Below are 11,873 nucleotides of genomic sequence, written 5' to 3'. Positions count from 1 at the left end.
AACACAACTACAATGAGATGTAAAACAACCACAGAAGAGGCAAGATAATGCCCAGAATCTACAAATGTCATGTTCTCCGCTCAGAAACAACAAATACAGAAACAAAAACAACTGAAAGGAAAAACCTATATAGAGGAAAACACAACGGAACAAAATGTGATTTTTTTTTTTAATGATTTTTTATTAAATTTGTTATAAAGACAAATGCAGATATTAACTAGCAGGCAAATAAAAAAACACTATAAATATATATATAAAAAAGTCTAACCCTGAGCTGAAAGTAAACGATTGCACCAGCAGTTTATAATCAGCTCCCTATCTTTTTTTAAAAGTGTAACAGTCTCTAAATTTCTTCTTCGCAACACTACAGAATATTTTTCTCAGCGTCGCTTTCCACGCAGCAGTGTTCAGGCTGTTCTGGGCTCTGGGGGAAGTAGACGTCAGCTTTGTGTTCGTCCTCGTGCTCAATGTGTTTCAGGTGGATGACCATGTGCAAGGCGTAGGCCAGCACCAGCAGCAGGATGAGGGAAGTGATTAGCCCCATCAGGATGGCCGGCGTCATGAAGGTTGCGCAGACAGTCGCAGGAGAGAATTTATCAGAGGTGATGTTGAATGCCTGAATCTGTGAAGGGGACGAAAATAATTAAATGAATGAAATGTTCCTTTGTATTGATCCTTATTATTTATTGGCACTCAACGCAAATAAAATAAGAAAAATGCATGCAATATTTTAGTATGTCAATTTGAAAGCAGTAATTGTATTATTTTTAAGTTCCTAGAGAAAAAATGCTGATATTATTCGTAATTTTTCCTTTTTTATTTTCTTATTATATTTGTTATTTATAATATTAATAATACAAAAAATAATTATGGTAGTAAAACAGCAGTATTACATTCATTCAGAGTCCTGTTAGTGTCATCCGATGAATAAAAGTTGTGGTAAATATTACTTTAATAAATTAATGTTCTGTGTAATACAGACTGATTTATTTTTATGTTTAACACAAGCACTTTTTTTATCTGTAATGCTAATTGTACAAAATATGTTTTCTATATTATACTACATATTGAGCACTAATCGTTTTTTTATCATTAATTTCTTAATAAATACTCATATTTATTCACACTGTATTTATAGTAATATACAGTTGAAACTGTTATATTAGTTATATATTGTAGTAACAATTACACATTTTATCTTTACCTCTTATGTTAAAATCAATTATTATTGTATTTTATCTACACAAAATTGAGCAACTTTCAGGAAACCTATTCGCCCCCTGGGTTAAATAAAATATTCATTTTATCATTATGATAATCACAAAACTGTATTTTAAGTTTTGTTAAGATCTAAATATACAAACCCTGTTGAATGTGAGACAGTGAGTCTGTTAAAAGGACAGGTACCTGGAAGTTTGTGAAGGTGAGGCTCCAGCGGTGTGCGTCTTCGCTGCTGGGCAGCAGCAGGGCGCTGTAGCGCTGCAGGCTGCTGACATGCAGGCAGTGGTAGGAGGAGGAGGTCGGAGCGTACACGTCGCTGGCGTTGAACACCGCCTCCTCAGAGGAGTTGTAGCGCACAGACACGCTGTCCACCGAGAACCACCACTGACCCGAAGACTCGTAGAAAGTGTTGGACAGCTGCAGCCTGACACCAGCAAGAGGAGAGGACACAAAACTCTTTTTCCCTAACAGCTGGTGTTCAACAGCTGTAGAACGTTGTGGAATGCATCTAAATACTTTTACTTTTGATGATTTAAGTACACTATGCTGATAATATCTACGGATGTAACACTATTTAATGTACAATTTCATTTTTTTTTCAAACAACAGTAATTCTACTTTATTTTAAGGATCTGGGTTATTTTCCCAAAACTTGCTGTACACATTTATATTGTAAAGGTACAATGTGGATTTTTTCACCATCTAATTTGTTATGTTATGACTGACCTTATGGAAAGGCCTCTCAAATCCTCCACATCTCCAAACCTCATGACCAGCCTAGTGAAGATAAACGGACAGAAAGACATCTTTTCAACTTCCTTGAACATACTCTATTGCTCTTAAAGTATATATTGCCATTTCTTTCTGTCAATTATTGGTGCAATTTCATGTTTATTTTTTATAATAAATGTACCCCAAGAAGTTTCTTTAATTAAAGGTTGGTGGTGCTCATCAGATAGTCAGGTAGATAGACATGCATATGTACATACGTGGCCTTGTCCTGGCGGCAGACGGACTCGCTGGTGTCGACAGGTTTCTGAGGAGAAAAAGCTCTCTCCGTCAGGTCCAGCTGCTTTTGCTTCTCGTAGCGCAGAGACAGCTTCCGGGCCTGGAACATGACGCATGGCTCCCCATCCGACATCACCTGGTGGGGATATTTAAATATAATTGAAAATCAATTTTTTCAAGGTAACAATAAATTAAGTTTCTGGTTAAAAGTGTGTTCACCCAGGCCATTGTTAGCCAAGAGTACAAAGATTGAAAGCGTTTAGAACGGATTGTGCGTTTCATGAAGAGAATGCCACCTTCAGAGGAGGAAAGGGAACTGCAATTCCTGGTGTCTGAAGTAACTTCCTCCGTGATACATCTGTAGACTGTAGAAGGAAAGAGACAACAACTGAAAACAAAGTGTAGTACATCACAAAGAAGTCTGTGTGGTTGGTCAGCAGTTAACATATTTACTTTTGCATTGTTGTGAAACTGATGATATTAATTGTTGTTACTACATGATATTATCTATGAGTCCTGACTTCTGTATCTTCTCTTTTTCCTTCCTCAATTGTTTTTTTTAAAGAAATTCATCATCTTTAGTTTTTAGATTTATTTATTTAACAAATCAAACAAAACTTTCTTTCACAGTGTTGACGCTGATATTTGCTCACTTTTACTTATGAAAAATGTGAATGAAAGATTTGCAGTGCTGTAATTTTACCACCAGATTATTCTTAGTTTGTTTGTGTGTTTTTACCTTTTATTAGTTTTAGTTTGTTCTCCAGTAAGAGTTTACCTGCAGTCTTCTTTCCGTCTGATCTACAGATACCAAAGGCTCATCCATCCACATCCCTCCATCACCCTGAGCAATCCCTTCATCTGCAGAGACAAAGACAGGATGAATTCTCTCAAAATGAATCATGTTTAAGTCCTATAATATACGTAAAATCAAAATAAATATCTCATTATATTACTCCTCTATTACATCTACTGGCCATTTAGCATGCTTCAGGTCAATAAGAAATATGTACTTAGTTCATGCTTAACTATGATTGGCACTTTAACCAGAAAGACAGACAGACAGACAGACAGACAGACAGACAGACAGACAGACAGACAGACAGACAGAAAGTACTTACCTTGTATGAAAGAGACAGAAGCACTGTGAACAGAAGAAGGATCAATAAATAAAGTGAATGTAGAAAAATATTTACATCCTCTGTTTTTTATTACATTTTTATAACAGCAATTTTCTCCCTCTTTTAATTCTCATCATATCCATTAGCTCCTTATCTTTAGAAGCTAGATTCGTTTTATTATCCACATTTCAAGATATTTCCAGATATAACATCAGATAAAATGTTTCTTAAATTAATAATTTATTTAAAAAAGGTAGTACGTGATCTAAATCTTCTAAACAAGACCAGGCTGCAGCCAATAAAACAAAGTAATATCACATTTCACTTGTTTAAAATAACAAAAATCATATAATTATAATCACGCAAGAGCTAAACAATATATCCTTTGCTCACTACTTCTCAAACCTATTTGGCAACATCAAATAGTTTTCTGAAGGGGCCTACACAGTTAGTTTGTTGATAGTAAAATGATAAAAAATATAAATACAGCCACAATATAGAGTATTATGAAGATTAGAAATAAAAAACAGTAGGTAGATGCCAGAGAGATAAACCTGTGAGGTGTTTCACTACCCAGAATGCATCTTGTTAGTTGTGCCACTGACCTACCAGGTGGATTAGTGTGTAAAACAACAGAGATCAGGCTGAGGCTATAGACAGGTTATATAAAGACCGAGACATACTGTTGTTGAGAGAAATCACTCTGACCCAGATTGTATTTTCTATTACCTGTAGCATAACTTATAATGGACCGAGACTTGAATTATAATAATTTTATCATCGCTGTTCTTGCTTCTTTTTGTAGAATCAAGGAGCAGATGGAGGTTTTATGTAAAGAATCCTGTGCTCGCAGATCAGAAGGGCAAGCAAGGGAACGATACGGATGGAGCGTCATTACATCCTAACTCCCTGAAAACTCGGGTTCAAATCCAATTATTACCTCAGCCAATAAGGAGGATATGTTGTCTTTTGTTTGTTTGTCTATTTGCGTTTTGAGGACGGGTGAACAATGGATCAGGATACATTTGTATACATTTTGAAGCAGATCCAAATTACATACCTTAGTATTTATTATGGGATTAATATAAAAAGAATTTGACAGTAGCAAACAACCCTACAAATGTCAACAGATTTTGAGAACAATTTTACTAAATTCTTCAACTTAAAACAATGAGCAGGAACATTTTACAGCATAGTAGTGCACAAGTGCTTTGTCTTTAGAGGATAAAAGCGCAACCTATTCACTTAACCTGTACATCTAGCAAAAAAGTATCACTTTTTCACTATAGACGTTTTAAACATGGTTGGTAGGCACTGTTATGTTGATGGCTGTAACAGACACTTGTATTACCACAAAAAAAACTAAACGTTTATTTATTTAAAAAACAAACGCCATAAGTAGCACTGACAGCAGTAACATCGATTAAACGAACAGTTGTCATGAATTGATTTGATTTTTTAAAATAACCTTCTTCTTTTTCTGCCTAGAGCATCTTTTTGTAAGGGCATTTATATTTTGCTCATACTCTTTTAATTTGAAGTTGCAAAATGCTGACAGATGACCGGGAAACGCTGATATACGTATATTGATGGCTGCTGCTGCTGCTGCTGCTGTAGATGCTCCCCTTTACAAATAGCTGCAACGCACCAGAGTACAGCATGGTTATTATTCCTTACTAGTCCATTCTTTGTTCGTATTTAAGTGTTGCTGATTATGCTTTCTTACAGGAATTCTGGTTACAGGAATTTTACAGGAAGTTAAGTATTTTCAGTGTTATATTGATGCTTTTACTGAAGTGAAGAATCTGAAGACACAGGTGCAAGTATGACCATAACTGTGCACAAAAGCTAGAGCACCTTATAAATAGATTCAGTTATGCTCTCCTCTTTTACATTTTCAATCATTCATCTTGGGTGCTGCATGTCCCAATGTCTAAAATTGAAACAAAACTGTGGTGTCCTGTTGTTTGAGCAGTGATGTTCTGCCTCTTAAATGTAGATTAAATTATTGTCATGATAGGTATCATACATGTATATGTGTTATGTGTGTTTTGTTAAGCCTTACACACATATTCATCAATTCTGCCCAAATCTATGACAGCGGAGAAAACATTTTTTAGCTTCTCTTGTTTACAGGGTCAGAGCACAGGATTGTGGATTGTGGGATTGCACTGATTGCATAATATAACACATGCACGCGCACACACAGACACACACAGGTCATGAAGGACCAGGTGGCTCTCGGTCAAAAGGAGATTTTGGAGCTTCTCCCTAATTTTGCCCTCAGCAGCTGCACACTAAAAAAAGACAAACAACACACATCTGTTTTTCTGCAAATCCAGCAGAGAGAAAAACATCAGGCTCTCGTGTGCTTTGTTTGGGACAACAATATTGACAAATCTAATGATTTCGCAAAGCTCAAATGATTTTTTAAGCCCAACAAGGTTTTATGTCTGCTAATATGATATGGTAGAGTTTTGGGAAACATCATAGGTTATATGAAAAGTTGTCCTGAACTGACCCTCGTGTGGGAGAGAAAACTCCCTCTGGAGGGAACTTTGGGATTTTAGCCTTTGCAGACCATTTACATGCACAAAAACAAATAAAACACACTACAGGAAAGAGAAAACCGCGAAGGGCCCCTTTAAGTCAAAATTGTGGGATATTGTAGCCATGGTTAAAGAAATGTGAATGTTAACATATACAAACTCTTACTGTACATGAAAGTCGGGCGTGCTACACCGTAATAAGGATATTTGTTTGTGTTCATTCAATAGTGTGCAGTATTTACTCTACTTTGAGCTCTATAGTGATTAGCCAACAGAGAATGTTTACCAACTCTGCAGATCCACAGAGCTTCTTAGGGATTTTTTACGCTTTATTTTTCTGTCAGCAATCTCATAAGTGATGTGCAGACCAACAATTTGATCATTTTATCGATCTCTTTAAGTTGAGAATTGTATTGAACCGTTCAATTTAATACTTTTTTCATAATATGCCGTCTGTTTCTCCGTAATACTCTTTTATAGTATATACACATTTGCCAGTTAATACTGCTATCAAACTCTTCAATGCACCATTCATCATGCATGAGGTTATATTCATAAAGATAAAATAGCCACATATGTGACAATCAAAGATTTGTTCAAAAAGATGTTATTTGTGCACATCACTGGCTCTCATCGGTGTTGTTTCCAGCTGCAAACAAGCTCCAATAAACACCCTGTTTATCACATATTAACAGCAGACATTTCAAATGTGATTGATTGACCTTTAGAGATTAGCTGCATTTAACCAATCAATCAACATTTATCAATCTCAGGGGGCAATTATCCCAGATGCACTATATTAAAAATAAGATAAATATTTATAGAAACAGAAGTTGAAGTCAAAAGCAGCTAATGAGCAGGGTATTTCCCTCAGGAGTTTATAGTGAACAAAACAGAGCTGAAAGAGAGTGAATATTGGATCTACATTCATCAGATCGATGAAAAATAAGACTCTAGTTGGATACTAATGTTGCTCTGTGTCTACTGTTGGCTTACACATTTACCTCAACGACTTTATTAAGCAACAATCTGTCAAATGTTTTTTTACATCTGTGACCAAATTAAATGTTTAAAAGTAGTTTAGTTAGTACACATTTCAATATCATGTCACATGTCAATGCATGATGGAAACATAATAGATTTTAGCAATGAGTTTATCTTGAATTTAAAATCATTACAGCTGCAGAGCACTATTTTCTGTACCCATCTATTTAATTCATCTTTGAAGCACCTCTAACTAACTTGCATGTATTATTTTCGAAGTGAGTTTGATTTATTGATATATTGATTAAATAGGTTGAGTAATGTAGCTTGATATATTTTTGTTAGATTTTCTGAAAAACTCTTTACATCTCCATAGCAATCTATGAATTAAATACTCAAAAAAAGAAGAAAAAATGGTTTCTAACTGTCGCAGCACTGTAATAAATTCTATCTGCAGGCTAATTTATGCTAGATTTAGCAACTATTGGAGCACAAAGATTCAAGTGCTTTTATGTGTCATGTGCATAATAGCTACAGCGAAAGCTACTTCAACAATGCAACATACTAAACATACATGTAAAAGGCATCAAATAGTGCAGTGAAATAGTGCAATTAACAAAATGGTTCAAGTAAATTGCAGGATTGATAAATATGTTAACATATAAAGCTATGGCTACTTTCATTGTAAAGGAGTTGGAAACAAAGGAATGGATTTTTCTGCAGAATCATTTGAAAAGATCAAGCGTCCTATGGTTGCTTCTCAAATGTGACATACCCTAGCTTTAATTGATTTGGGGGGAACATTACACAGAATGCAGCTAAAGAAGGAACACACACAATTAATGAAACTGCCATCAGGTCAGCAGTAATCTGCGAGCTGCCCGAGACAAGAGTCAAAGATTAGAGAGTCACTGGAGGTCATAAACAGCAAGCATCAAGGTGCATCATCATCCCTTTATCTGCTTCACCTACCTGCCAGCAGCTCCCGGGTCGAGGCACGAGGACGGCTGCAGATGAAGGAAGAAGAGCGAGAGGAAGAGGATGCCGCAGCTGCATTGTTTCCATGGTGGAGCCATCATTGCTGTCATGACCAGAGCGAGATGCCAGCACACAGTGTCCCCCTCTCTCCCCCTCTCTCCCCGGCGTAATCTACTTTAATCAGCCCACCGTCTCTAAACCCCCTGACGGACAGACGCATCAGCCAATCAGGGCCGAGCACAGGGAGAGAGACTTGCCCACTGCAGTTCAAAAATCAATTCGGTCATAATACTTCATATCTGCAGATTAAAGGTCATCCCAATGACAATATATTAGAGTGCAGAATATACAATTGTTAATCTATGATTGATATTTCAGGTTTTTCAGCGCCATCTGGTGAAAAAAGGTTTGAATCTACAATATTTAAGTCAAACACCGTTGGTTTCTCATTAATTTCATAAATAATTGTATTACCCAACACTTCCTGTTTTACAAGGTACGTCACTGCACAAAAGAAGAATAACACAAAATTAAAGGAATAGGTAAACCCCTAAAAAATACATCTTTCAAGTTATAGATTAGTTAGATTGTTTGGTGACTCAAAACAAAACCATTTTTAAAAAAAACCTTACAGTTCAGAGCAAAAATATTTAGCCTACTGAATTTGGGGTCAAATGCCCCAATAATTTATGCTGTAAGAGTGTTGATGAATATTCATCTTTTAGGCTGCTCACATTACTGGTCTGAATAGTCTAGACTCTACAGCCATGCTAGCATTACCTGAGCATAACAACATACATGTTATCAAGTTCAAGATCAATGAACATTTTTCATTTTTAGGACCACTTCAGAATGTAAACACGGGAGTAAAAGTAAGGTATGCATTTTCCATTTAATATATAATACTGTACGCTAAATAAATCAGACACACACAAAAAAAAAAGGATTTCGCAGGCCACCGCAGGCCACCACTCAAATTAACATTAGAAATAGATATAATCAGTCACACAGTATATCAATATATTCTACAATCCATTAACATGTAACATCTACCTCAACTGAAAACTATATTTCATAGTTTGAGTAGGCCTACATCTTTTACACATTTAAATATAATCATTATTAAACGTTGAATCCATTCACAATATCTGTACAGTCACTTTTTTTGTTGTTTTATGTCTGTTTCTGTGGATGAGCAATTAGAGAAAATATATATAGTAACATTTCTGGAGCATTTTTACATATATATATATATATATATATTGTAAAAAGCCTTTAATCTGAGCTGACAATGTCTACATGTATTTATGTTCACATTATCAGCATACATAAGTTATTGAATTCAACAGTTTTGGGATAAGTATTTAGTCTGCATTTGTTTAATAATAATTGCTTTTACTTCTTGAGATTATTAAGCATACAGTCTATGTTATTAAGCAGTTATAATTTGAGTCAGGCATTTCTTTAGCCACACCCTGCCGGGGTCCTGAGACTAGACATTGCCCCGGTGCATGCTGGGTCCTTCCTTTCGATCCCAGGCTCGCTTCTGCAATCATGGGTACGTCTCAAACATCATCCTAAACTCACATTTATTCTGACCACTGCTGAGATTTTTCACATCGATATCGTATATGAATATCTTACAAACTGTTTTCGACGTTTTACTAACAAAAACAACTCAACAGTCGATTAAAAAACTGAAGGTTTTCCGGGTCTTTTCCACGCAACGTGGAGCGGCCATAACAGGCGTGATAGCAAGGTTAGCTTAGCATAGCACACGTCCCTCTTTTTTTAAACATTAACTGTTGTTGCTTTACGTATTGTACTATTAAAATAAGCCAATGGAAATTACAACGCACAGATGGTTTATGTTACCATATGACGTATGTATTGTACGTGTAAATACAGTGCCTTTGTTTGCGTGTTTGTTATCCTGGTTTGCCTCATGCTATTACTGCGCGAAGTTAACGTGTAGCGTTTGTTAAGTTGGTACCGTACCGTTTTAATAATAGCCAGTTTTGGGGAGAATATTTGGATGTGATGCGCAGCGTACATTTATTTGAGTGTACGTTTGGTTGTTGTATATTAACAGTCAAAAGTAGAGGCTTAAGCTAGATCTATTTAGCTTCTCCTAGCGGCTTTACTGACTAAACTGGCAATTTCATCCCACTACTTTAACCCTTTTTCTGTACTTATGTCGGTGTAACTGGTGTTACATGAGGATAAAGCTAGTCCCATTTGGAGAAGACAGTGATGTTATATATCATTTTCAAAACATTTATGTGCATGGACCAGAGGCACTCTTAAAGTGATATGAGACTCATTTTCAACCTGTTTCCCATGTCACTTTTTCACAAAGGTTTAAATATTAAAGGTGCTTTAACATATGCACAGGTGTGTGTGCAGGGGTATTGCGTGTGAGAACAATGTTTTTCCTTTGTAGCCAGGCTAAAAGCCATAAGAAGTGTTTCATTCAACTACTAGATGTTTCCACAGTTTTGCTCCAGACGTTTTGGTTTCCAACTTGTTTCTTTGTAACAGTTAGTTAACTCTCTGATTGGCTGTTGTCTTGTAAGGAGATTAACTGGGAATGGGAATACCTTTAGACATTTGAAAATAAGTAAAAACCAGTCTAGAAATTATTTTTCTGCTGTAACATTGTATGTTTTTAAAATGACAGGAGTGTTGTGTTTTTAATTTTTACAACTACAAGACCTAACGTAACTCTTTGCTGGTTTTTTGTCTTCCAGGAAAGTGTCGTGGTTTGCGCACAGCCAGGAAGCTCCGTAACCACCGTCGTGAGCAGAAATGGCACGATAAACAGTACAAGAAGGCCCATTTGGGCACAGCCCTAAAGGCTAACCCCTTCGGAGGGGCCTCCCACGCCAAAGGCATTGTTCTTGAGAAAGTGTGAGTACCACAAGACCCGATTTTAAATGTAAATGGCTGAAGATCAAAGATATGTTTTGACCTTTACCTCTTCAGGTGGAGTAATGAGCATTTTACTTGGAGAGCTTGTTGGGGAGAATATGGTGGCTATTTGAATGTTTTTTAATGGCTGGCATCACCCAATCATTTAAAAATTAAAATAACTTTAAAGGAATCCACATCAAGTAGCAGCGATTATAAAAAATGCATTGCAGAGGATATTAACTGGACGGATATGTAAAACATAAAAATATGTTTGTGTTCCTTCCAGGGAGTTAAAAAAGTGTTTTTGTGTTCTGTCTGCAGTGGTGTTGAGGCTAAGCAGCCCAACTCTGCCATCAGGAAGTGTGTGAGAGTTCAGCTCATCAAGAACGGCAAGAAGATCACCGCTTTCGTCCCCAACGACGGTTGCCTCAACTTCATCGAGGTAAAGCCCCAGTAAATGTCCTTTAATAACAGCCGAACATAAAAATTAAGGTAGAATAAAGTGTGAAACTAATTGTATTCAGAGGAAGTAATAAAAAGCCACAGAAAATAGTTTAATCCTGGTCACAGCTTTAGAAAAATGTAAAGATGCAACTTGGTTCTGTGAAGCCCCTGTGCTGTAATGTCTTGAAGCTACAGCTAGTTCAACCTGATATTTATTTTTTTCTAAATCTATAGGTAGATGCAAATATTTTTCTCCACTGACCTTTCGCTATTCTTTGATCCTGCAGGAGAACGATGAGGTTCTGGTGGCAGGATTTGGACGTAAAGGTCACGCCGTTGGTGATATTCCTGGCGTTCGTTTTAAGGTGGTCAAGGTTGCCAACGTATCCCTGCTGGCTCTTTACAAAGGCAAGAAGGAGAGGCCCAGGTCATAAACAGTAGATGCGGGAAATAAAATAAACACGTTTTCAATGACATTTCTGTTTTGTGTTTTATTTAATGTTATGTCACATGCATGAAAATTATTCCAAATGCCCACAGATTAAACTATCTAAAAACTGCCAAAAATTCCTTTTAATAAAACTATCTTCAAAAAGTAATTTAACCACTTATGCCTATAATAAGATTGCAGAAATTGGGATCATGCAGGGACTGG

General features: G+C 36.4%; 2 protein-coding genes across 2 annotated transcripts; one reads left to right on the top strand and one right to left on the bottom strand.

The window, feature by feature from the left end:
• Positions 1 to 154: 154 nt before the first annotated feature.
• Positions 155 to 8,009, bottom strand: atp6ap1la (ATPase H+ transporting accessory protein 1 like a). Its single transcript, XM_063911914.1, has 8 exons — positions 7,856 to 8,009; positions 3,351 to 3,373; positions 3,008 to 3,090; positions 2,526 to 2,594; positions 2,211 to 2,365; positions 1,948 to 1,998; positions 1,408 to 1,645; positions 155 to 622 (listed from the first exon to the last, which is right to left on the bottom strand). Exons 1-8 carry the CDS (start codon positions 7,969 to 7,971, stop codon positions 365 to 367), a joined length of 993 nt encoding a protein of 330 aa, XP_063767984.1. The 5' UTR covers positions 7,972 to 8,009; the 3' UTR covers positions 155 to 364.
• Positions 8,010 to 9,319: 1,310 nt separating this feature from the next.
• On the top strand, positions 9,320 to 11,694 carry rps23 (ribosomal protein S23). Its single transcript, XM_063911846.1, has 4 exons — positions 9,320 to 9,419; positions 10,612 to 10,771; positions 11,096 to 11,216; positions 11,506 to 11,694. The coding sequence occupies exons 1-4, from the start codon at positions 9,416 to 9,418 to the stop codon at positions 11,650 to 11,652; spliced, it is 432 nt and encodes a 143-aa protein (XP_063767916.1). The 5' UTR covers positions 9,320 to 9,415; the 3' UTR covers positions 11,653 to 11,694.
• The last annotated feature ends 179 nt before the right edge of the window (positions 11,695 to 11,873 follow it).

Source organism: Eleginops maclovinus, chromosome 20, assembly GCF_036324505.1.
Source record: "Eleginops maclovinus isolate JMC-PN-2008 ecotype Puerto Natales chromosome 20, JC_Emac_rtc_rv5, whole genome shotgun sequence".
Lineage (NCBI taxonomy): Eukaryota > Metazoa > Chordata > Actinopteri > Perciformes > Eleginopidae > Eleginops > Eleginops maclovinus.
The sequence above is the reverse complement of the archived record's forward strand: the minus strand, read 5'-3'. Positions and strand labels throughout refer to the sequence as shown.

Excerpts from the sequence above, each read along its gene's own strand:
- rps23 (XM_063911846.1), top strand. Across the intron at positions 10,772-11,095 it reads GGCATTGTTCTTGAGAAAGT|TGGTGTTGAGGCTAAGCAGC; the intron begins GTGAGTACCACA and ends TTCTGTCTGCAG. Across the intron at positions 11,217-11,505 it reads GTTGCCTCAACTTCATCGAG|GAGAACGATGAGGTTCTGGT; the intron begins GTAAAGCCCCAG and ends TTGATCCTGCAG.
- atp6ap1la (XM_063911914.1), bottom strand. The coding sequence starts at position 7,971 with ATGACAGCAATGATGGCTCCACCATGGAAACAATGCAGCTGCGGCATC. Across the intron at positions 1,999-2,210 it reads TGCCGCCAGGACAAGGCCAC|GCTGGTCATGAGGTTTGGAG; the intron begins GTATGTACATAT and ends TATCTTCACTAG. Across the intron at positions 623-1,407 it reads TCACCTTCACAAACTTCCAG|ATTCAGGCATTCAACATCAC; the intron begins GTACCTGTCCTT and ends TCCCCTTCACAG.